The following is a 24,657-nucleotide window of genomic DNA, read 5'->3' on the forward strand; positions in this document are numbered from 1 at the left end:
TTGTGTTTTTTTTTTCAGATTTTGTTTATTTATTTGGGAAAGAGAGAGAGAGAACTAACAGTGGGGAGGGGCAGAGGGGGAGAGAGAGAAGCAGATTCCCCGTTGAGCAGGAAGCCTGATGTGGGGCTCAATCCCAGGACCTGGAGATCATGACCTCAGCGGAAGGCAGAAGCCCAACCGACTGAGCCACCCAGGCGCCCTGAGCTCTTTTCATTTCTATTATCTCCAACACTAGCATAATACCTGGTACACGATGGTGCTCAGTTAACACCACAGCAATTGTAAGGAGTTTCTTCACTGGAGCAACACACAAGAAAAGTAACTTCTCCAGTTTGTACATACGCAGAAGCTAACTCATCATGTGCTTTCAGTCGAGCCACTTCTCTCTAGGCCTGGGTTATTCATATGCCAAGTTGCAATGATGTTAACTCCTTTGCAGGGTGGTTTCAGAGTGCATGAGATAATGCATTTCAGAACCCCCACATTTCTATTACAAAGCATTATCAGGGACTAAAGATCAGACAGTACCTTGTTGGTGCTCCTCAAATATGCCCCAGTATTAAAATTTTATTTTTTTAAAAGATTTTATTTATTTGAGAGAGAGAATGAGAGAGAGAGAGAAAGAGAGTGCACATGAGAGGGGGGAGGGTCAGAGGGAGAAGCAGACTCCCTGCTGAGCAGGGAGCCTGATGCGGGACTGGATCTGGGGACTCCAGGATCATGACCTGAGCCGAAGGCAGTCACTTAACCAACTGAGCCACCCAGGCACCCAACCCCAGTATTAAAATTTTAGCACTGATGAATTGCCTCACTGATTTCTAGTTTATGCTAAGAATATATCTGTTTCCCCCATAGATCACAAAGCTATTTTCATTTTTTTTTTAAGATTTTATTTATTTGACAGAGAAAGACACAGCGAGAGAGGGAACACAAGCAGGGGAGTGGGAGAGGGAGAAGCAGGCTTCCCGCTGAGCAGGGAGCCCAACGTGGGACTCTGATCCCAGGACCCAGGGACCACGACCCAAGCCAAAGGCAGACACCCAACGACTGAGCCACCTAGGCACCCTAAAGCTATTTTAATTTCAAGTGGGAAAAAAATATGGCCCACAAACATTTTTCCATTGCCTGGACCCTAGTGCAAATAAAAGGACAAGTCACCACTGTTCTAAGGGGCTCTGGGAAGGTTCCACAAAGATAGTGGCTTCTGAGTTGGAAGTTGCTCAAGATGAGAACAGATCACACTAGTCCAGCCATTTACCTATTCCGGAAGTAAAACAGCATCCAGAGAAGAGTCAGACAACTGGCATTCTGTGAGACTCACCCTCTGACCAGACCATAAGCCTAGGTCACCTATACCTTGTAACAGAAAACTGATGCCCAACTAAACGTACTAGATACCAGCCAGATCCACATTTGGGATCCCCATCTGTGGTAATATAGAAAGATACTTGGTCTCTGTTCCAGTTTCCTGGCATGGAGTTCTTAAAACTCTTGGAATTTCCTGAATGATAAGGGTGATATGAGTGCCTTTTGTTCTAATGAGGTGACTCTTGGTGGGCTCCTACATAGCATCAGGATGGGGCCTGGTGATCAGAATGTCCAAGCCTTGATCCGAAGCTTGGAACTTTCAGCCTAACCCCTCCTATTTACGGGAGGGGAAAGGAGCTGGAATTTAAGCTAATCACCAGCAGCCACAATGATTTAATCAATAATGACTGCGTAATGGAACCTCCCATAAAAACCCCTCAGTGATGGAATTTGGAAAGCTTCCAGGCTGGCAAAAGCACCCACATGCATCTGTGTGCAATTTTCTCCACTTCTTGTCTGATCATTTCCTGTAACACCCATGAAAAGTCCTGTTTTATTTTAACTCTCTGAAAATAAGGGGACATCATTAACAATTACTTGCTGACCTCTCTGACCAACGATTATCTCCAATCATTCATTTAGGTATTCTTTTTTTTTTATTTAAAGATTTTATTTATTTATCTGTGAGAGAGAGACAGCACGGGGAGCAACAGGCAGAGGGAGAAGCAGGCTCCCCGCTGAGCAGGGAGCCCGATGTGGGACTGGATCCCAGGACTCTGGGATCATGACCTGAGCCGAAGGCAGACGCTTAAGCGACTGAGCCACCCAGGTGTCCCAGATGTTATTCTTTTTCTAAGCCCGTTGACTCTAAAAGTCCTATGTTTGTCATCCTCTAGTGACTTTAGGATTAGAAATAACTGAACATTTTTGGGGACGCCTGGGTGGCTCAGTCAGTTGGGCATCTGCCTTTGGCTCAGGTCATGATCCTGGGGTTCTGGGATCGGGTCCTGAGTCAGGCTCCTTGCTCAGCGAGGGAGCCTGCTTCTCCCTCTGCCTGCTGCTCCCCCTGCATGTACTCTTGCTCTCTCTCATGCGCGCTCTCTCTCTCTGGCAAATAAATAAATCTTTAAAAAAAGAAAAAAGAAATAACTGAACATTTTTCATCAAGATATTCAGAGTGGTAAACTTCAAACTTTCAGCCAAAAAGAACCCATGATCCCTTAAAAAAAATTGATTTATAAGATATTGTGGCCTATTCAGATGAGTACAGAAAACTCATCCCATATACCCATTTTCCACAGAAACTGAAGCCCCTAAGGTCAAAGATTACAACTCTCGTGATCACCAACGTATCCTCTGCATCTCAACATGTTATAACTATTGGTTGGATAAATAAATCAATAAACAAACAATAACATTCTCTAGTAGTCTGTAGAGCCATACACTAATCAGAATGGCACATATTTGGTAGGTAACACCAAAGAATGAATCGTAACCTTTTCAAGGTTATAGGGTGCTACTTTATTTTTAAAAGATGAAAATACAACATTTTCTAAGCATACCATAATGAATTGAACTGAGACTAGGGACAATCAATTATGAACTCTACCAAAAACGTATAAGTACCAGTCAGTAGGCCATTAATATCTGCACTGAAGCTCTGTAAATATTCTATATACTCATGAAAATGCTGTTAAGAAATCAATCTTTATATGACTTGTCAACCAATTTTCAAGGCTTATTTTCTAAAATTGAGATGTAATTTATACCATAAAATACACCGTTGTAGAGTATACAATTCAGGGGCACTTGGCTGGCTCAGTAGGTGGTGTGCGACTCTTGGTCTCAGGACTGTGGGTCCAAGCCCCATGTTGGCTGTAGAAATTACTTAAAAATAAAGGGGCGCCTAGGTGCCTCAGTCAGTTGGGCATCCAACTCTTGGTTTCAGCTTGGGTCATGATCTTGGGGTGGTGAGACTGAACCCTATGTCGGGCTCCCCACTTAGCGCAGAATCTACTTGTCCCTCTCCCTCTCCTACCCACCTCTCTCATAAATAAAAATAAAATCTTTAAAAAGAAATCTTAAGGGATGCCTGGTCAGTTAGGTGTCTGACTCTTGATTTTGGCTTAGGTCATGATCTCAGGGTTGTGAGACGCAGCCCGGGTCAAGCTCTGCACTGGGTGTGCAGCCTGCTTAAGATTCTCTCTCTCCCTTTCCCTCTGCTTCTCCCCACCCCCCGCCAAAAAAAATCTTAAAAATAAAATGAAACAAAATAAAGTGTACAATTCAGTGGTATATTTACAAAGTAGTGTCACCATGACCACTAAGTAAGTCCAAGAAGGCTTACATGTAAATTAGACAGAAGACCTAAATGCTAACATAAGAAACAAGGAAGCAGGTAAAAATTGCTTTAATTTACATTTTGAGGGTGGAGTATTTAAGCTAGAAAGGGTGAGCACAGATCAGATGTTCTGGTGCAAGGAGAAAGTTAAAAGAAGAAGCCAATGTATTTTCATATCCTATAAATAGTTTCTATGTATGGCCTCTATCTTGTGCCCATTGAAGGTAATTGTACAATGACTTTTCCTCCGTGGACTGAAGCTGGGAGTCACTGTCATGCTACGTTCCCATGCTATGTAGTTTAGGTAGAGATCTCCAAGACCACACAGTCTACCAACCAAAAAGCACCAAGGTGGTGGTCCTTGTTTCTGAATAAAATGATGCCTTGGGTTGTGAAGATGTTCCATTATCAGATCTAGAATGAAACTCCAGGGGCACCTGGGTGGCTCAGTCGGTTAAGCATCTGCCTTCGGCTCAGGTCATGATCTCAGGGTCCTGGGATCAAGCTCCACGTCCAGCTCTCGGCTCAACAGGGAGTCTGCTTCTCCCTCTTCCTCTGTGCTCTCTCTCTTTTTCCCTCTCTCTCCCTCAAATAAATAAATAAAATCTAAAAAATAAAATAAAACTTATAGAATGAAACTCCATACCCAAAAGCCCCAAGGAATGGAATAATGCAGGCAGTCCAATAAAAGTCAACAATAATATTAAAATTTCCCTTCCAGGGCTATAGATTACCACAGCCATCCTTCATAACCTAAGTGGTTTCAACAAAGGAGCTTAAACTGGAGAACGAGTCAGCTCCCAGAATAGAAAATGAGTTTCATCTTTTTTTTTTTTTTAAAGATTTTATTTATTTATTTGACAGAGAGACACACCGAGAGAGGGAACACAAGGAGGGGGAGTGGGAGAGGGAGAAGCAGGCTTCCCACGGAGCAGGGAGCCTGATGCGGGGCTCGATCCCAGGACCCTGGGATCATGACCTGAGCCGAAGGCAGACGCTCAATGACTGAGCCACCCAGGCGCCCCTAAAATGAGTTTCATCTTAAGTGTCAGGAAAGCTAACCACCCCAAAGAAAAAGGCTGCTTTAGTTAAACCAGTAATCCTAAAGTACTGCTTTCCAAAAAGAGTACTGAGATTCTACCTTTTTAAAAAAGATTTATTTATTTATTTATTTATTTATTTATTTATTTATTTATTGGGGGGGCAGAAGAGGAGGGAGAGGGATAAGCAGACTCTGCACTGAGCATGGTGCCTAACATGGAGCTCAATCCCACACCTCTGACATCACAACCTGAGCCAAAACCAAGAGTTACAGATGCTTAACCGACTGAGCCACCCAGGTGCCCCAAGACATTCTTATTTTCAAAGCTTTGCCATCTTTGCTTAAGGCTCCCCTGTAAACATCCTCCCTAAATGTGGTACCAAACCTAGTAAGACTCCTGGATGAAAACACCTGCAGTTTTAGAAATGTGACAAGTAAATGTGATACTTTCCGATTAGCCTATGGTCAGTTTTCCCCTAAGACCTAAAAATATTTGTCTATTCTATAAATGCCAAAAATACTGCAAAAAAAATGTGTATTTGCATTTTTCCAACTCTATTTTTTCTAAATGATGTTAAGCTATTGTGTCTTCAGCTACTCCATTTGGAATACCATAAACTACACATCTTGTATCATCAGTGTCAATCCATTTCACAATGGATTTCTGCCCCTAAAGTGACAGATTCTCTCTGGGTTTTTCTTCTTTTCTTAAAACTTCTATTTTAACAACATGGTGGTAAAAACCATTTCAACTGTGAAAAATGAAAGGATATGATATGATATGATATAAGCCTGTTACCCAGGGCCACAGAAAAAGTGCCCATTCATTATATGAATGCTGCCAGACTCAATGCAAGATACTCCTTCTTCCTAACACCACCTCCATTAGCCTTCTAACTTTGCTATGCTAATTAATAAAACAGTTCTATAATAATTCTGTAACACTTCAGTCACTATGGAGAATTACTTTCTATGTTTGAGACTTTTAGGAAACATAATCCAGAAACTGTATTATTTTTGCTTAAATAATACAAATTCCTTTGGAAAAAGCATCATAGCAAGCTTATATACTAGATAGCATGTAAATCCATCTAAAAACCAAGAACAATTCTGTCTATATTCATAAGTTACAGATACACTTTGGGATACCTGGGTGGCTTAGTCAGTTGGGCTCTGCCTTTAGCTCGGGTGGTGATCCCAGGGTTCTGGGATCAAGCCCCACGTCAGGCTCCCTGCTCAATGGGGAGTCTGCTTCTCCCTCTGTCTCTCCCTCCCCCTGCTTCGGGGCTCGTGCTCTCTCTCTCTCAAATAAATAAAATCTTTTAAAAAATGGTATTAAAGTTACAGAAACACTTTGAGAATGAGAACATCTACCACCATTCCAAGATCTCTGGAGGAAATATGCTACATAAACAGAAAGTACAACTAAGGGCATAAAATAGCATCAACCCTACTCTAGCTCCTGCCCCAGCTCAGTACAGCAGAACTGGTATCAGGTAGGCAAGGCAAGTGTTTGCCATGGGCTCCTAAAGCACATAAGCATCAGCCCTTTTGACTTAAAGAATGTCCACCTGCTTGCTAAGTCTCTTTTAAACTGTGCCAAAAAGTTCTAGAATAAAGAATATAATTAATCTAATGCAGTGGTTCTCACAATTCAGGGCACATCAAAATCACGTGGACGACTTGTTAAAGCAAAGAAGGCTGGGCTTTGCCCCCAGAGTTTACGATCTGGTAGGTCTAAAGTGAGGCCTTAGAATTTGTATTTCTTTTTTTCCTTTTTCTTTCTTTCTTTCTTTTTTTTTTTTGTCAGGGGGTGGGGGGAGAGAGCACAGCAGGGGAAGCAGTAGGCAGAGGGAGAAGCAGGCTCCCCACTGAGCAAGGAGCCCGATGTGGGACTCGATCCCAGGACCCTGGGATCATGACCCAAGCTGAAGGCCAAGGCTTAACCGACTGAGCCACCCAGGCGTCCCAAGAATTTATATTTCTAACAAGGTCTGAGGTAGTGCTGACACTGCTGGTCCAGAACCCACTCTGAGAACCACTGTTCTATTGTTCACAGAAGCTGTTCATTGTAGTCTTTATCTTGCAAGAATTCTGATCACTTAACAATAAAATACATCAGTTGTACTGTCAGTTTTCAACTTTTTATTGAAAATCATTTCCAAGTTACAAAAAGTTGCAAGAATAATAGCACAAAGAACACACGCATGGACCTGTTACCCAGATTCAGCTATTGATATATTTTGTCATATCTATTGTATCATTACTCTCTTCCTCCCCTGTCTATATACATCAAATATTTTTCCCTAAATCACATGAGAGAAAAAAGCATGCACCATGGTCCTCCACCCGTAAAAACCTCAGTTGTATTTCCTAATAAGCATGTTCTCTTATATAAATACAGTAGTTATCAATTTCAGTGAATTTAACATCGATACACCACTACCACAATCCATATAGAGAATAGTTCCATTGTGCCCAAAATTCCCTCATGCTTCCACTTTACAGTCGACTCCTTCCCCAACACCCTGGCAATAACTATTTTCTATTCCTATCATTTTGCTTTTTCCAGAACGTCACAGAAATGGAATCATATAGTCTGTAGTCCTTTTAAAAATTATGATCAAATACACATAACATAAAATACACCATTTAAGCATTTTAAAGTGTGCAATTCAGTGGCATTTAAATACATTCACAATGTTATGCAACCATCCCCACTATCTGGTTCCAGAATATTTTTATCACCCCAAAAAGGAAACCTTATACCCATTAAGCAGTTACTCCCCATTTCCCCGTTCTCCAGCCCCGGCAACAACCAAGCTACCCAATCTGCTTTCTTCTTCTATGGATATGCCTATTCTGGATATTTTATATAAATGGGATCATACAATATGTGCTCTTTTGTGCCTGGCTTCTTTCACTCAGCACAATGTTTTCAAGATTCATCCAAGTTATAAGCATGTACCAGTATTTCATTCCTTTTTATGGTAATGTGTAGCCTTTTCAGTCTGGTTTCTTTCACTCAGCATAATACCTGAGATTCCTCCATGTTGTTATGTACATGCGTAGTTTCGTTGTTTTTATTGCTGAGTAGTATTCCATTGTATGTACATACCAAAGTTTGTTCATTTGGTCACCAAAAGACATTTCACTCTTGATACTTCTCCCAGGAATGTAATCATTTTACTCAAGGAATTTACAATTAATGGGGTTATAATATATTTGCAAATGGCAAAAGAAAAACTCAAATATATACAACATATGTAGATTCACAATTCCTTTTCTGCGATTCCAAAATCCCTTAAATAGTAAATTGTTTGGTAAATTTTCAAATCATTTGAAGTCATTTGGAGACAAATCCTGACCTGTAGTATACTGAGTCTCTTTACAGTCTTTATTTAGTCCTCTTAGTGAGAATATTCATATATTTTGCTGCAGAAGTATTATTATGACTGATATACATCCCACTGGGGGATATAATTCATATATGATCTAGGTACCGCATTACCTTTCTGTATTCAGAAAAAGTCATGAACTTATTTGACCCCACAGATTTTAGATAAAAGTTGTGGCCCTGTACTCACACAGCTCTAAATGAAACAAAAATTAAATCAATGTAAATTACTAGAGTCAATGAACAGGCATTAATCTTTTCTCTCCGTTACAGACTGGCTCCCCATTACACCAACTAAAACTCTGCCCTACAGTCCCCTTCTTACGAGCAATGTCCATCCTGCATGGTTTCTGCAGGTAATCACAAGCCTAAAGAAACAGACTGCCATTTATAAAAGTCCCCTCTTCCACTAAAATATACATAGAGTCTTTTAACAAGCAAATGTTAAAAACATTCTTAAAATATCTGATTGCTCCAAGGCGTATTCTTCAGCAGATGTAAGGCTGCACTGCTCTGAAACCTAAATGACCCTTTAACATTCCTCACCTGAGAGGAGAACGCAGCTGCTCTTCATACACATCACAGACACTTACTCGTTCCATGCATACTGGGAACCCAGCAGTGCCAGGGAGAGTGGTAAGCATGGGGGTAGCAGGAGGGAACAAGATAGACAAGGCTCCCACTGTCATGGAACTAACTCTCTGGGAGGAATAAGACACAAAACCACTGAGAAAATATCAAAATGATCGATCCTATGACAACAAACCAGGATATGATGAAAAACAATCAAGGAGTGATTTGGATTGGATGGTGAGGTAAGGCCTTGAGAGGTGAAACTGAAGCCAAGAACTAAATCCCAGAAGACAAGTGAGGATCAGAGGGAAGAACAGTACAAGGGTCTTGAGAGAGAAAGAAGTCTGTATTGGTTAAGCCTAGAGAAAGGCTCAGTGTGGCTAGAGCATATAAGAAAGGTGGAGAGCAGTACGGGATGAGGTCAAATAGCCAAGGGCCAGGTCATGCAGGATTCTGTAAGTCAGAACAAAGAATTGCGAATTTCTTCCAAATGAGATGGAAGACCATTAGAGGATTTTAGGCATGGCAGTAACATGATCTGACGGATATCTTCAAAAGTTCATTCTACTTGCCATGAAGAGACGGATAAGATGGGACTGGTAATCCAATTCTCTCATTAAAAAAAGAACCATGTATACATATTTAATACACTGTCACTTCATATAATAAAATGCCAAGGAAAGATTATATTTCCTGAAAGGTGATTTTTTTTTTTTTAATGACTGTCTTGATGATTTCACGTGAGTATCAATGTCTTTGGTCTGCCAATTATGTTTCTAATAGCTACTAGAGCAAGTAAATTTAAGAACTTCTTCTATGGACCTTATACATTAATTTAAATATTGCTCTGCTAATAAATCTGACAATAGAAAGTCAATGAGTACTAAAGAAATGAAGAGTTTAAGTTGCTATTTGAACATCAAAACATCTCTACTTTCCTTAATATACTAATATTTAATAAAAACACAGTTCATGAAACAAGACCAAAGTTGAGGTTACTGCCGTCAGTTAAAAAGTAACTGCAGCCTATAAATTCTACTTTTAGTTCCTAAAGATAACAGTAAATCTAGAAAGCATGTACAAGACATGCAAAACAAAAAAAAAAGACACGAATGTGTAAGAACAACATAACTACTCTTGTTTCCACAAATTCAGAATTGATGCTTTTAAAACAAAAAAAAATAGCTTTCTGAAAAATAATGTTTCTGAGTTTATTCTCAAATTACAGAAAAAAATATTTCTGGACTTGACAAAAATACCAAATTATTTCAAGCACAAAAATTTATCTCTATGGATAGTTTCCCTCTGCAGAACCAAACTGAAGCAGCAGCTATCTAGTTAACACAAAGAAATTTATCCCATTGTAAACTATTTAGAAGTAAACTATAGCCTCAAAAATATAGCATACTCTTACTTGAAAAGTTCTTTGGATTACTAAAATTCTAAGTTCTGTGAACAGATTATCTACTTTCTTCAATTTAAAATTCTGCAAAAGAGATCACTTAAAGATTACCTTCATTTTTAAACCATTTCATATTATGTAAACTAAAATAACAGTCACTATCTTGAGTGCCTAGCATTTCACTTCCACTTTTTTTGTAGTAAGATTTGAAGGAACTGACTGAACATGATACACTAAAACACTGAGACGATATTATGAAAAGTTTAATCTGCAGTTCAGACCACAGAGCGAGGTCAAAGAGAAAGCTCCTCTGGATCTATTCATGGGTTTCAACAAAACAGCTGTTGCAGGGCTTCATTCTCAGAGCAAGACTGAAAATTCAAGAAACCACTAATTTGCACAATTTCTCTGGAAAGTTGTAAATTTCATGCTGAAGCAATGAAATGTAAATTTTTAAACATAGTAAGTTTATTAAATCCTAATAGGCTCAAACATAAACACTCCACCACGATGAAGAACATATATAGCAAGTTTAATGATTATATAAAATATATTCAGGGATAAATGCTACAACACTAACTTTATATCTTAAATGCTACAACACTCACTTTGTATTTCATAGGCACCCAGAAGAACTGGAACATGCATCCTCATCACCCAAGTGTGGACAAACAGCCACAAAGAACCCAGCTAAGACTAAAGTTGGCTGTTATTTGAAGGCATCAACAGGAGGCTTCTGGAAATCTTAACTGTGGTTTCTTAAAAAAACTTTAAGTAGCACATGATGCAGAAATCTGACAAAGACCCTTCCTAACCCAAGGCCACATTCACGTCCAGAAACTCACCTGTGTTATACTCCTTTAACTCCAAGTCCTTTACAGGCATGCCATCAGGAGTCCGAAAGGCATTAAGAATCTGCAAGCACATGGTGTATACACGAATGACGCAAATCATTACCAAATACTGAATATTTAATTTTCCCTACTGGTTTTTATTCTACGTAATTTAAAGCTATCATTACTTTATCAAGGCAAAATTAACCCATATACACTCTAGGCATTCAAAACTGTTAATGAGTAGAAAATAATTATTCAAAAATTCCTACGTATATAAAAAAGGCAGAAGAACATAACCATCAAGAACCCAAGCTCTGAAATCAGACTGCCTACATTCCAAGCCTCTCTTGAGTGTTTTCAGTACTCAGTTTCTCATCCATTAAACTTAAGATGATGCCCTGGGCTCATGCCAGTCCAGGGCCATGGCACTTAACTCGCTCAGCCTGGTCAGTTCTTTTCCTCATCTTCAGATGGACTGTTCTCTCGCAGCATTCAGGCCTGGGCTCAAATGTCATTTCCTTAGTGATGCCTTCCCCTAACTACCCAATTGAAAATAGCCCCTACCCCAGTTATGCTCAACACCTTTACTTTAGTTTCCTTTAGAGCATTTATCACTGCCTGAAATTGTTTCTTTGTTTACCTTTTTATTATCCATGGAGGCAGTGACTATCACTGCTATATCACTCAGTGCCTAGCATGTGGTTAGTGCTTTGTATTTGGAGGGAATGAATAAAGAACACCTATTCATAGGATACTGTGATAATTAAAGAATTAATGCTTGTAAGCATCACATAATGCCTGGCACAGAGTAAACACAGTTTGCTCTTCCGATTATAATAGCCTGACCAGATTCTCCTATTAAGTTCAGCCATAATTTACTCAGCCAGTCCTTTAACACTGAAGAGTTATGCAGCTCCCAGGTTTTACTACTGTAAATAAACTGCATCTTTATGTATGTAATCCAAGCCTCCCTTTTGGATTATGCCCTAAAAGATGATTATCAGGTCTGAGGACAGCAATCATAAACCTCATGTCAGTGAGTGAATGTGTAACTGCTGAAATCTAAGTAAGTTCTGTGGATTGTACCAAAACCAATTTGCTGGTTTAGCTATTGTACTATAGTAATACAAGATGTTAACATTGCAGGAAGGACACCCAATATGTCCCTGTATATTTCCTTGCACCTTCCTATGACTCTATTAATTTCTCAAAATAAAAAGTAAAAATAATTTTTTTAATTGACAAAAAAAGGAAAAAGAAAAAGAAACAAGAGCCTTACCTCTTCTTTTGTGGCATTTTCAGGCACCCCACTTAATCGAATAAGCTTGCTTGGTTTTTCCTCATTTGGACCAGTCCTATAATCTTGATCCTTGAATCCAGAATAAAAGATTATTTCAGAAATAAAAATATATTAGTGTGCAGATGAAAGTGAAGGTGAAATACAGGTTCTCAGGATCAAATATCAAAATCATTTGCATCATATTAAGATATAAAAAATTATAATTCTCTATTTTTCTGAGTTCCAAAATTTGATTTCCAATCATTAGCATGTAAGTGTGCTATAATCAAGGCTCACTGAAGAGTCTTGAAATAGTAAAGCAGAACATTAAGAGAAACAGTACTGAATAGGACTTATAATCAGGAAAAAAAAACCTAACATATTCTCAAAAATATTTTTCACATAAAAAATGTGTAATTTTCTTTTCCTGAATGAGAAAATAGAAAAAAAATTTTAATCAGGTGCCATTCGTCAAAGATGTCAACTATAAATAAATTTCAGAACAAAATCAAAAGGTGTCATCTGACCATACAACAGTACAATTCAGAGAAATCTGCATTCTCCATATTCATAGAAGCCTCAACTCCAACATCCTCTTTTACTCTTTAAAGTGTCCTGATCTGAACAATAAATTATATAGTCAATCACCTCTAACATTCTCAAAATTCATTACTTGGTTAACATGTCTTAAGATTACTGTCCAAAATAACAGAAATCTGGGTAGAGATGAGGAAAACCTATTTCAAAAGATAATATTTGCATTAACCAACTGCAAACTTAATTATTCTCACTTAAATTATATACACAATAGAGTATATATTATATATATTGAAATTCAACATTTAAGTCAATTAAGTTACCTGTAAGAAGATACTTGAAACATTAACATCACCTCCTCATGACTAGGGAAAGACTCCTAGGTATTCTGTATATCCTAAACGAGTTTCAGAAAATGCACCTACTGGCTGGCTCAGTCAGAAGAGCCTGCGACTCTTGATCTCGGGGTCATGAGTTCGAGTCCCACATTGGGTGTAGAGATTACTTAAATAAATAAAAACTTAAAAAGAAAAAAATGTACCCTAATAGCCACAAGGCCTAACAAGAATTGAAAGAACCAACTCCCAAAGACATACTTTCTAACTAAATTATCCCAAGGCATTTAAATCAACAGCATAAACAAAATAATGAAGAGAGACACACCAAAAGTATGAACTGAGCTGAGAACCACTGCTCTAGAGATGTACATTCCATTCTTGAATATACTTTTTTTTTTTAAGATTTTATTTTTAAAAGTAATCTCTACACCCAACATGGAGCTGACACTTAGAACCCCGAGATCTAGAGTCGCATGCTCTGCTGACTGAGCCAGCCAGGTGCCCCCATTTTGTTTTTTAATGGTTATAGAAGGAGAGACCCAGGATCACGGATCCTGGACTCTACACTTTATCCTTCAGAAAAGCCTTATGACTCAACAACAAACAGAAAAGCAATCTACTCTGTTAACACACCTGAAGGTCTCGCTGGGCGTCTCGGGAAGTTTTGCCCTCTGGAAAAGACTTGCTCTGGCCGTAGCCAAATATCTGGCTTCCCGGCAGCCTGTGATCCACATCACGGTACTCCATGCTTCTGTAATCAGTGTCTTCCCGGCCAAGAAAGTCCAGACCACCTTCTTCTTTAAACACACCAGCATCTGAACTCTGTTGTTCACCTCCAGAAAGCTGTGACTTGTCTTGGTCTTGAAGTGGACTTTGGCTGTTTTGAAAGTCCGATGCAGACTCATGTTCAAAGGCTACATCTTGTTTTTCTCCTTCTCTTGTTTCTGAATGTTCAAATTCTCCCTTCTGAATGCCAAAAGCAGGCCTTTCTGTTGTATGGTCATGTGTGGATTCTTCTCTCTTGTTCACGTTCATTCCAGAATGTTCTCTATCTTGTGTAGAGGGTTGTATGTAATCCAAAATATTTGGATCCACAGAGGGCATCTCCCTATCTTTAAACTCCATACAAGGTCCCACCTCTCTGCTCCTAAAATCCTGATCAGTCCTGGACCGATGTCTACCTCTGAAATCTGAATGTGGCGTATCCCTGTCCCTAAAGTCTAGATCACTAGTACCTGAACCTCGGCCTCTAAAGTCCACCTGTGTTCCATCTTTGTCCCTGAAGTCCAAATCAGACACATCTCTATTCCTAAAGTCAGAACGGGACTGATCTCTGGCCCTGAAATCCAAATCTGATAAATCTCTTCCCCTAAAATCTGTGTGGGATCCATCCCGGCCTCTAAAATCTAAATCATAAGTGCCCCGGCCCCTGAAGTCAGATGAAGGAGCATCCCTACCTCTGAAATCAACGGTGTGAACTTCCCTGTCTCTGTAGTTCATGTGAGATGTCTCCCTACCTCTATAATCCATAGAAGTACCATCTCCACCCCTATAGTCCATAGGTGGTCCTTCTCTATCCCGAAAATCCCCAGAATGTATGTCCCTACCCCTGAAGTCCAACTGTGATGAATCTCTGCTCTGGAAATCAGAAGATGAAAAATCTCCCCCCCTGAAATCATGTCCGGGTCCCTCCCCTCCTCGATAGTCACCATGCGGTCCGTCTCTAGCTCCATAGCTGAAAGAATGCTCCTCTACATTTGCAAAGGGAGGCCCCGAATGCCCCTGGAAATCAAAGGGAAGTGAATCTCTGCCAGGAAAGTTGCCAGAGTGTCTCTCTTGAGCATGACTCTTAAGGGGAGGAGGAGGATAATCCCTGTTCCACCCGGGAGCAAACCTTTCTTCTTGGCTCCCACTGTAGAAACAAAGACAGTGTTATTCATATTGTCCAGAGAGTTTGAAATCTACACACCAGCATATTCTTCTCTAATCACAGCACATTCTTCTGTAAACATTTTTTTTTTTTTTTGGCAGAGTTCTGTAACAAGGTCCTAGATCTGCAGAAAACAGCAATGTTTTGCTATTTTAAGACGAAGTGGCGGAGTAAACTTTTATGTTCCCATTTCAGAACACGAGGAAAGTCAACACAAGGTTTTCAACATGACTGCTGCAGAAAAAGCTTTCACCCAGTCCTGCAACAGGGAAAATCCGCAACACCAGATAAGCTAGCAATGGTGACACACTACAAAAATTTCCATTTCCTACAGCCAGGGAACTTAGAATTCCAAGATCAACATGATGATTCCTATACATCAAATAAATCAATGCACCATAAATGTATTACAGTAAATTTCAGGAGGTGTCTTTCTCATTTCTGCATACAGCAATGATAACATCCCAAAATATGTGATTACAGCTACAGCATGGACACCACCCAGATTGGAATGGATGCACGCCCAAAATGAAGGAACACTGGCTGTAAATCACCAGTAGGAGCACACAAGTGTACACCAGCTGAGCATCAGCCCTGGCTGCATCTAAAATCCAGTTCTACAGTGGATCCACCTAGAAGCACTCTCACCTGGGTCCTATTATTTTAACTACCCAAGAGTATCACAAAAGGCAGCATGAATCATGCCACAAAGCATATGTACATCAACCTAGCCAAGTAACAGCATCTAGGAGCTTAATGCTGAAAGGGACCTAGAGAGAGCATTAGGCCTTCAAGTATTATCTCCAGGTCCCAAATGAAGCAGCTGATATTCTAGATTCTAATGCCTCACGCTAGTTTTTCATAGTAATAAAATATATTTAAAAATAAGCAAAATATTAAATTCACATTCTCAGTTTACAAAACTCAAGAGATAAATGAGAACTGGCCTAGTCTTTCATTCTACCCAATTCTTCCCTTTGCCTAGCCTTCAGACCATTTACATGCTTAGGCTTTGGTAAAAGGGAATTTAAGTAAGCAATTAGATACCTAGGATCCTGAGCTTGAGGGTGAGGGGAAGGTACAAAAAAGAAAAACATGAAATGATCTAAAGGGTTATCTGCTATTTAGCAGTAAAACAAAAGTATTAGGAAATCAAGTCCAACTCTGTTCTCCCCTACCAGAATATACAGGATCTATTTTATGACCCTCTGAGCACAGACTACACCACCAGAGAAAGACTCAAAGGACAACTGATTCTGGGTCACTCAGTTCAGGAGAAAGAGTTACAAGGTCAAACCCTTTCTTAAAGTAATAGAACTTTAACAACAGTAACCTGAACATTAGAATGATGCATATTTAATGGATTTTCAGAACATGATGACTTCCATTAGCTCCCATTAACGTTAGTTATGTCTATATGGTTCATCCTAAGAGGAGAAAGTTTAAACATTCTTCATAAGTAATACAGTTTTGCACTAAAACTAAGACATTACCACTAACTCTAGTGTCTCCCATATTTAAAATCATCAAATCCCAATAGTCAGCTTGCAGGAAGACTTAAGCCTCAGCAAACACTCATGGGTACTGAGGCATCTAAACCTACATGTTTTCTGACCAGAATGTTTCTAACACTATCTTTGAATACTGCCCTATAGATTATCTTAACCCTCTTAAGTTGGGAAGATCAAATAGATCTAGAGTAACTTACTGTACTAGGGTTCTTAGAACTGTATTTTATGCAGACTATTCAAGAAACAGTTCTATTAACAGAAAATAGCAGTGACTATGAAAATCATTTTCAGGGGCGCCTGGGTGGCTCAGGTGTTAAGCGTCTGCCTTCGGCTCAGTTCATGATCCCAGGGTCCTGGGATCGAGCCCCACATTGGGCTCCCTGCTTGGCGGGAAGCCTGCTTCTCCCTCTCCCACTCCCCCTGTTTGTGTTCCTGCTCTTGCTATCTCTCTCTCTGCCAAATAAATAAATAAAATCTTGAAAAAGAAAATCATTTTCAACCAAATAAAATAAAATATAAGAAGCTGATAAAATGTGGGGTGCTTGGGTGGCTCAGTCGTTAAGCGTCTGCCTTCGGCTCAGGTCATGATCTCAGGGTCCTGGGATCGAGCCCCACATCGGGCTCCCTGCTCTGCGGGAAGCCTGCTTCTCCCTCTCCCACTCCCCCTGCTTGTGTTCCCTCTCTCGCTGTGTCTCTCTCTGTCAAATAAATAAAATCTTTAAAAAAAAAAAAAAGAAGCTGATAAAATGAAATATAAAATCATTTTCCTGTTAAGATACCTTATTTTTTTAAAAAAAGATTATTTATTTATTTGACAGAGAGACACAGTGAGAGAGGGAACACAAGCAGGGGGAGTGGGAGAGGGAGAAGCAGGCTTCCTGTGGAGCAGAGAGCCCAACGCGGGTCTCGATCCCAGGACCCTGGGATCATGACCTGAGCCAAAGACAGACGCTTAACTGATTGAGCCACCCAGGCACCCCAATATACCTTTTTAAAAATCCAAATTAGTCTTCCAAAAAGTTATGCCATATAAACTACATCTCCATTCTAGTCAAAGATCTTAAAAATAGCATGTAATAACATATTTAAACTAAAATTACAGTGGGGGAATATAATTTTAAATAATAATTTGGTCAAAGAAAAAATGTTCTGAAAATTTTTTTAAAGTTACAAAATAGAGCTAAGGCTACCCAACATTTCTGAAGGCTTACCTAAACAATCTAAATAAATAAAAAGTTAAAAAAGTAATCTAAATTAGATTAATTCTATAAGAAATAGCCTTACTTACAAAATAGTTATCCATAAATATAAGTAAAAAAGGATAGATTACAACCTAAATATTTAAAAATGTTGAAGTATAAGCCCATTGATCTAAACTAGGGATCGGCGAACTTTCCACAAAAAGCCAGACAGTACTGATATTAGGCTTTGCAGTCTGTCACAACTATTCAACTCTGCCATTGTGGCATGGAAGCAATCATAGACAATTTGTAAACAAATGATCATGGCTGTGTTACAATAAAACAAAAGTGAGCTGCAGGCTATAATTTGCTGACCACTGATGCAGACCCTAAATTTTGAAAGGAAAAACATACCCAGCATCATCACCACTGCTTTAATTTAAAGATTGCTGAGCCAAAAGTAAAGACCCCTATCATTTAGTATTTATGAAACACTAGCTTTACTAAATATTATATGGATTTTAAAACTCAGTTCTCTACCTAATTTTTCACTGGAACCCCCAGCTTCAGAATAATGACAACACCTCTTGAATTTGCATGATAAAATCTTGCAGACTGCCAATCCAAAAGAAAATTTACTAATAACAGAAATTTCAATTGGAGCATTTTTAAAATATATATATATTTATTATATATATATATAAATATTTTTTAATATATAACTTTAAAGGTCAGATTTCTTTGGCCAAGTAAAACCATAAAACCATAAACCATAAAAATCACATTCCTTTGGCATTTTATTAATTGTAAACACAATGCAAAAGCTTTAAAAATACAGTCATCATAATTTATTATATTCGCTATTAGAAAATTAACTCCCTACAAATCTAAAATATAACCTACTAATAACTGAATGGTACTACCTTTCAACTCATCTTTGTACCCAGTAACCCTTACTATTGAAATGTACCTTAGAAAATTGCATCCAGTAATTTTTTTTTTTCTCAGAACTATTTTTGATAACTGAAACACAATGTGCCATGGGCCAAACACAGCTCTGGATTCTAGACATAAATTAGTGAAATTAACAAAACTTTTATTTACATATATAAATGTTCATGTATGTTTTTGCTAGCTTTCCTTATTTGCCAAGTATGTATTACTTTGTTAAAAGAGATTTAAAAAAATAATTGGGGGATTATTTTTTAATGTTTAAAAAGTGCTGAAACACTGGGACGCCTAGGTGGCTCAGTCAGTTAAGTGTCTGCCTTTGGCTCAGGTCAAGTTCATGGCACCTTGCTCATCAGGGAGCCTGCTTCTCCCTCTGCCTGCCGCTCCCCATTTGTGCTCTCTTGCTCTCTGACAAATAAAATCTTAAAAAAAAAAAAGTGCTGAAACACAAAACACTTGGCATGCTCAGTATTCAACCTCACAAGCACTTTGGAAATGACTAGAAATTTTTTAAATAGCTTCTATTTTTAAAAAACCAGAGCTATTTCTATATAAAGAAAATATCCCTCTTTATGACAGACCAAAAAATATTATACATCTTTATCATTAAAATATTACAATTTCAATATTCAAATTTCAAGACTTACCGAAAAGGTCCTGTTCTGTTAGCAGATCGAGAATCCCCCCACATCTCTTTCTATGTTAAGAGAGCCCAGTAAGTAGATCCTTTTGCTATCAAACTCTGGTTATAGTAGTACCTGTATAAAACAAACCACAAAATATAAACACATTAGAACATGAAGAAAAGGCTAAACTAATTTCTTCCACCTTGGCTTATCAGGAACAACAACAGGGATGTTTTTGGAAGTCACTTTTTAATTTTATTTTTTTTTTATTTGAGAGAGAGGGAGGGAGCACGCATGCATGAGTGGGGTGAAGGGGAGAGAGAGAGAGAGTCTCAAGAGGACTCCACACTGAGCGCAGAGCCTGACGCAGGGCTTGATCTCATGACCCTGAGATCACGACCTGTGCCAAAACCAAGAGTTGGGTCACTTAACCAACTGTGCCACCCAGGCACCCCTGGAAGTCACTTTTTTTTTTTTTTTAATTTTTTTTTTTATTTATTTGACAGAGAGACACAGCAAGAGAGGGAACACAAGCAGGGCGGGTGGGAGAGGGAGAAGCAGGCTCCCGCTGAGCAGGGAGCCCGATGCGGGGCTCGATCCCAGGACCCTGGGACCATGACCTGAGCCGAAGGCAGACGCTTAACGACTGAGCCACCCAGGCGCCCCCACTTTTTTTTTTAAAGATTTTTTATTTATTTATTTGAGAGAGAGAGAATGAGAGAGAGCAAGCACATGAGAGGGGGGAGGGTCAGAGGGAGAAGCAGACTCCCCGCCGAGCAGGGAGCCCGATGCGGGACTCAATCCAGGGACTCCAGGATCATGACCTGAGCCGAAGGCAGTCGCTTAACCAACTGAGCCACCCAGGCGCCCACCCCTGGAAGTCACTTTTAAACATTTACTTATTAATTTATACCAAGAGAAATACTTTTTTTTTTTTTTTTTTTGAGAGAAAGAGTGAGCGAGGGGGGTGGGGGGCAGTGGGAGAGGAGGAGAATCCCAAGCAGGCTCCATGCCCACCGGTAGAGTCCAACGTGGAACTTGAGATCACGACCTGAACCAAAATCAAGAGTTGGGACACTCAACCGACTGAGTCACCAAGGCGCCCCAAAATGTGTACTCTGGGGGCACCTGGGTGGCTCAGTCAGTTAAGTATCTGCCTTCAGGGGTGCCTGGGTGGCTCAGTCGTTAAGCGTCTGCCTTCGGCTCAGGTCATGATCCCAGGGTCCTGGGATTGAGCCCCGCATCGGGCTCCCTGCTCTGCGGGAAGCCTGCTTCTCCCTCTCCCTCTGCCCCTGCTCGTGTTCCCTCTCTCGCTGTCTCTCTCTCTCTGTCAAAAAAAAAAAACAACAAAAAAAAGTATCTGCCTTCAGCTCAGGTCATGATCCCAGAATCTGCTTCTCCCTCTCCTTCTGCCCCTCTCTCCCACTCATGATCACTCTCTCAAATAAATAAATAAAATCTTTTAAAAAAATATGCACTCTGGAGCATCATAAATTTCTCAATGTAGTAAGAATGCTTTACATTTACTAAATATTTACTAATTTTTCTATCATCTATTCACCTTCCTTTTTGGAAACAGCATTTTTAACACCATTCTCAACCTCAGCCCATGGTTGATTCTACACAGTCCAGCCTTGTCAATCAGAATAGTCTACCACTCACAGTAATTGCTCTAAAAATGGGCATGTACCAAGATGTACCACACTATGAGATAAACATTATTGGGAATTAATACCAATCAAAACCTAGCAGAAAAGCTCTTTACCTCCTTCTTAACTGTCTGACTGTATCAGGAAGAGTATTAACAGAGATTCCTCTTTACCAAAAAATTTATCTGCATGATAGGGCAAAGTTTGTTCCCCAAACATCTCTTCTCACCTTTCTGCTAAGGGTCTTCTTCTTTGTTCCCTCAGGCCCCTGACCCTCTCCTTATTCAGTATGTCATATAAACCTCATGTTGCCAGACTACCTGGGGAATTTCATGTCTGCATGGATTCCTCATATGTATGACACTAAATTTAATTTTCTCCTGCTAAAAAATAAACAAAATTAAAACTAAAAATGGACATGTAACCCAAGTCAAGCTGAGAACTCATCTCCAGGACTTTTGCTACAGCTACTAAAAAAGATGCCAACTTTCATTACCTTGGATTTGGCAACGGTTTCTTAAATGACACCAAAAGCACAAGGAAAAAATTAAGTGGACTTCATCAAAATAAAAAACTTTTGTGCAAAGTATACTACCAAGAGAGTGAAAAGACAAACCACATTTCAGCAAAATGGGAGATGAGGAAGTTCCAAAGTCTCATTCCTCCACAGAAACATCAAAAAAAGGCAGTAAATGTCTGAGCCAGCCCTGCTGGAGCTTAGAAAGCAGCCAAAGGTGTACAACAACCAAGAGAACGCTCAATCAAGAAAAAGCTATCTTCCGGGCACCTGGGTGGCTCAGTCGTTAAGCGTCTGCCTTTGGCTCAGGTCATGATCCCAGGGTCCTGGGATCAAGCCCCACATCGGGCTCCCTGCTCAGCGGAAAAGCCTGCTTCTCCCTCTCCCACTCCCCCCTGCTCATGTTCCTGCTGTTGCTATCTCTCTCTCTGTCAAATAAATAAATAAAATCTTAAAAAAAAAAGAGAAAGAAAGAAAGAAAAAGCTATCTTCAAAATAACAGTAAGGTTTTGTGGTGTGTTTTACTCATCCCTGTCCCACCCACCCTTGCACAGGCAGAGGTTTTGGTCTTGAAGAAGTGGCAACCCAGTTCCCAGCTCCCTCCTTCAAATCAGAGGGAAACCTGATTTGCAGATTACTGTGCACATCTCTTCTAATCTGTCTGGGAGATATCTGAAGGATTGATGTGAGGTGTTGGTGTTTGTCTGTTTCACCTAACTCAGAACTTTAGTGGTGGGTGGGGATGGGGCAAGCATTGCTAATAAAAGCTGCAAAGCAGACTCACAGATATGGGGAAGTTGGGGTGAAAACACTTTGGGAAATTAGGACATTCCAAACAACAAGCATAGGGGAAAATTTAGAAAACTACACGCATACCCAGGCAAGACACATGATGAGACAAGACCTGAAAAGACCTTAAGCTTTCACCTCAGGTTGATCCCAAGGCCCAGAGCAAGCCTAGCTAGATGTTGAAAGAATGCCCCGGCACAGAACCAATATCCAAAAACAGACAGAGGTGGTTTTCATTTTTCTGCTTTTCTCTTTGTTTTTGTTGGTGTTTTTGTTCGTTTTCATTTGTTTGAGCTTCTGCTGTTCATGGAAAACATTAGATGAACATAAGCTAATGGGACAGACATCAGTGATCACACAGTGATGACACGGAATAGTCTTTGCAAAATAGTTTAGAAAAAGCCTCAAAACAGACTACTACAGCCTTCAGCAATCCCCCCGCAAAAACTGGCAAACCCCAACAAAAGGGGAGCATCTGATTTCCAGAGTTATGATAGTCAAATGCCCGATTTTCAATAACAAGAAAAAAAAAAATCACAAGACATAAAAAGAAACAAGACAATATGGCCCACCATTCAAAGAAACAAAATAAATTGACAGAAACTATCTCGGGGCACCTGGGTGGCTCAGTCATTAAGCGTCTGCCTTAGGCTCAGGTCATGATCCCAGGGTCCTGGGATCGAGCCCCACATCAGGCTCCCTGCTCCACGGGAAGCCTGCTTCTCCCTCTCCCACTCCCCCTGCTTGTGTTCCCTCTCTCGCTGTGTCTCTCTCTGTCAAATAAATAAATAAAATCTTAAAAAAAAAAAAAAAGAAAGAAAGAAACTATCTCTAATAAACCCAGGTATCAGATTTACTAGACAAAGACTTTCTTTTTTTTTATTTTATTATGTTATGTTAGTCACCATACAATACATCATTAGTTTTTGATGTAGTGATCCACGATCCATTGTTTTCGTATAACACCCAGTGCTCCATGCAGTACGTGCCCTCCTTAATACCCATCACCAGGCTAACCAATCCCCCCTCCCCTCTCCCCTCTAAAACCCTGTTTGTTTCTCAGGTCCATAGTCTCTCATGGTTCATCTCTCCCTCCAATTCCCCCTGCCCATTTTTCCCTTCCTTCTCCTAATGTCCTCCATGTTATTCCTTATGTTCCACAAATAAGTGAAACCATATGATAATTGACTTTCTCTGCTTGACTTATTTCACTTAGCATAATCTCCTTCAGTCCCATCCATGTTGATGTAAAAGTTGGGTATTCATCTTTTCTGATGGCTGAGTAATATTCCATTGTATATATGGACCACATCTTCTTTATCCATTCATCTGTTGAAGGGCATCTTGGCTCTTTCCACAGTTTGGCTATTGCGGACATTGCTGCTATGAACATTGGGGTGCATATGGCCCTTCTTTTCACTACATCTGTGTCTTTGGGGTAAATACCCAGTAGTGCAATTGCTGGGTCATAGGGTAGCTCTATTTTTAAATTTTTGAGGAACCTCCACACTGTTTTCCAAAGTGGCTGTACCAACTTGCATTCCCACCAACAGTGTAAGAGGGTTCCCCTTTCTCCACAACCTCTCCAACATTTGTTGTTTCTTTCCCTGTCCATTTTTGCCATTCTAACTGGTGAAGGTGGTATCTCAGTGTGGTTTTGATTTGGATTTCCCTGATGGCTAATGATGATGAACATTTTTTCATGTGTCTATTAGCCATTTGTATGTCTTCTTCAGAGAAGTGTCTTTTCATATCTTCTGCCCACTTTTTGACTAGACAAAGACTTTCTAACAACTATCTTAATTATGCTTAAAGAACTAATGGAAATCAGGAAAACAATGTATAAGCAAAATGAGAATATTTACAGAGACAGAAATTTATACAGTGGAATAAAAAACCTGGAGCTGAAAAGCACAATAATTGAAATGAAAAGTTCACTAAAGGGGTTCAACAGATTTGAGCAGGCAAAAGAATGAGCAAACTTGAAGAGAAGAGGGTTGAAATTATGAAGTCTGAAGAGCAGAAAGAAAAAAGAATGAACAAAGATGAACAAAACCTACGGGGCCTGGAGATGCTGTCAAACTGACAATGATTATGTAATAGATGAGAAGGGAGTCCCAGAAGGAAAAGAGAGAAAGGACAGAAAGATTATTTGAAGAAATAATGGCGAAAAAAATATTCCCCCAATTTTCTGTAAGATATGAACCTCCAAATCTAGGAAACTAAATGAAATACAAGGAGGCTGCCTGGGTGGCTCAGCTGGTTGACCATTTGACTCTTGGTTTCAGCTCAGGTCATGGATGTAGCCCCTCGGCCCACTCCATGCTCAGTGGGGAGTCTGCTTGAGGATTCTCTCCCTCTGCCCCTTCCCCCGCTTGTGTGCAATGCATGTGCTCAAGCTTTCTCTCTCTAAAATAAATAAATCTTTAAAAAAAATAAAGTACAAGTAG

General features: G+C 39.8%; 1 protein-coding gene across 4 annotated transcripts in view; it reads right to left on the reverse strand.

Annotated features, from left to right (window-relative positions):
• The window catches only part of RBM6 (RNA binding motif protein 6), a 106,314-nt gene that overhangs the window by 60,861 nt on the left and 20,796 nt on the right, over positions 1-24,657 (reverse strand). For 3 of the 4 annotated variants that reach the window (XM_078077921.1, XM_078077922.1, XM_078077913.1), the window contains exons 2-5: positions 19,274-19,384; positions 13,687-14,965; positions 12,179-12,268; positions 10,909-10,978 (exon numbers count right to left, since the gene is read on the reverse strand). In XM_078077921.1, the coding sequence (XP_077934047.1) occupies positions 10,909-10,978; positions 12,179-12,268; positions 13,687-14,965; positions 19,274-19,317 (1,483 nt within the window). In that variant the 5' untranslated portion in view covers positions 19,318-19,384. Of the gene's footprint in view, positions 1-10,908; positions 10,979-12,178; positions 12,269-13,686; positions 14,966-19,273; positions 19,385-24,657 lie in introns of those variants that run through there. The other variant, XM_078077924.1, reaches the window with a different exon arrangement.

This window comes from Halichoerus grypus, chromosome 1, assembly GCF_964656455.1.
Source record: "Halichoerus grypus chromosome 1, mHalGry1.hap1.1, whole genome shotgun sequence".
Lineage (NCBI taxonomy): Eukaryota > Metazoa > Chordata > Mammalia > Carnivora > Phocidae > Halichoerus > Halichoerus grypus.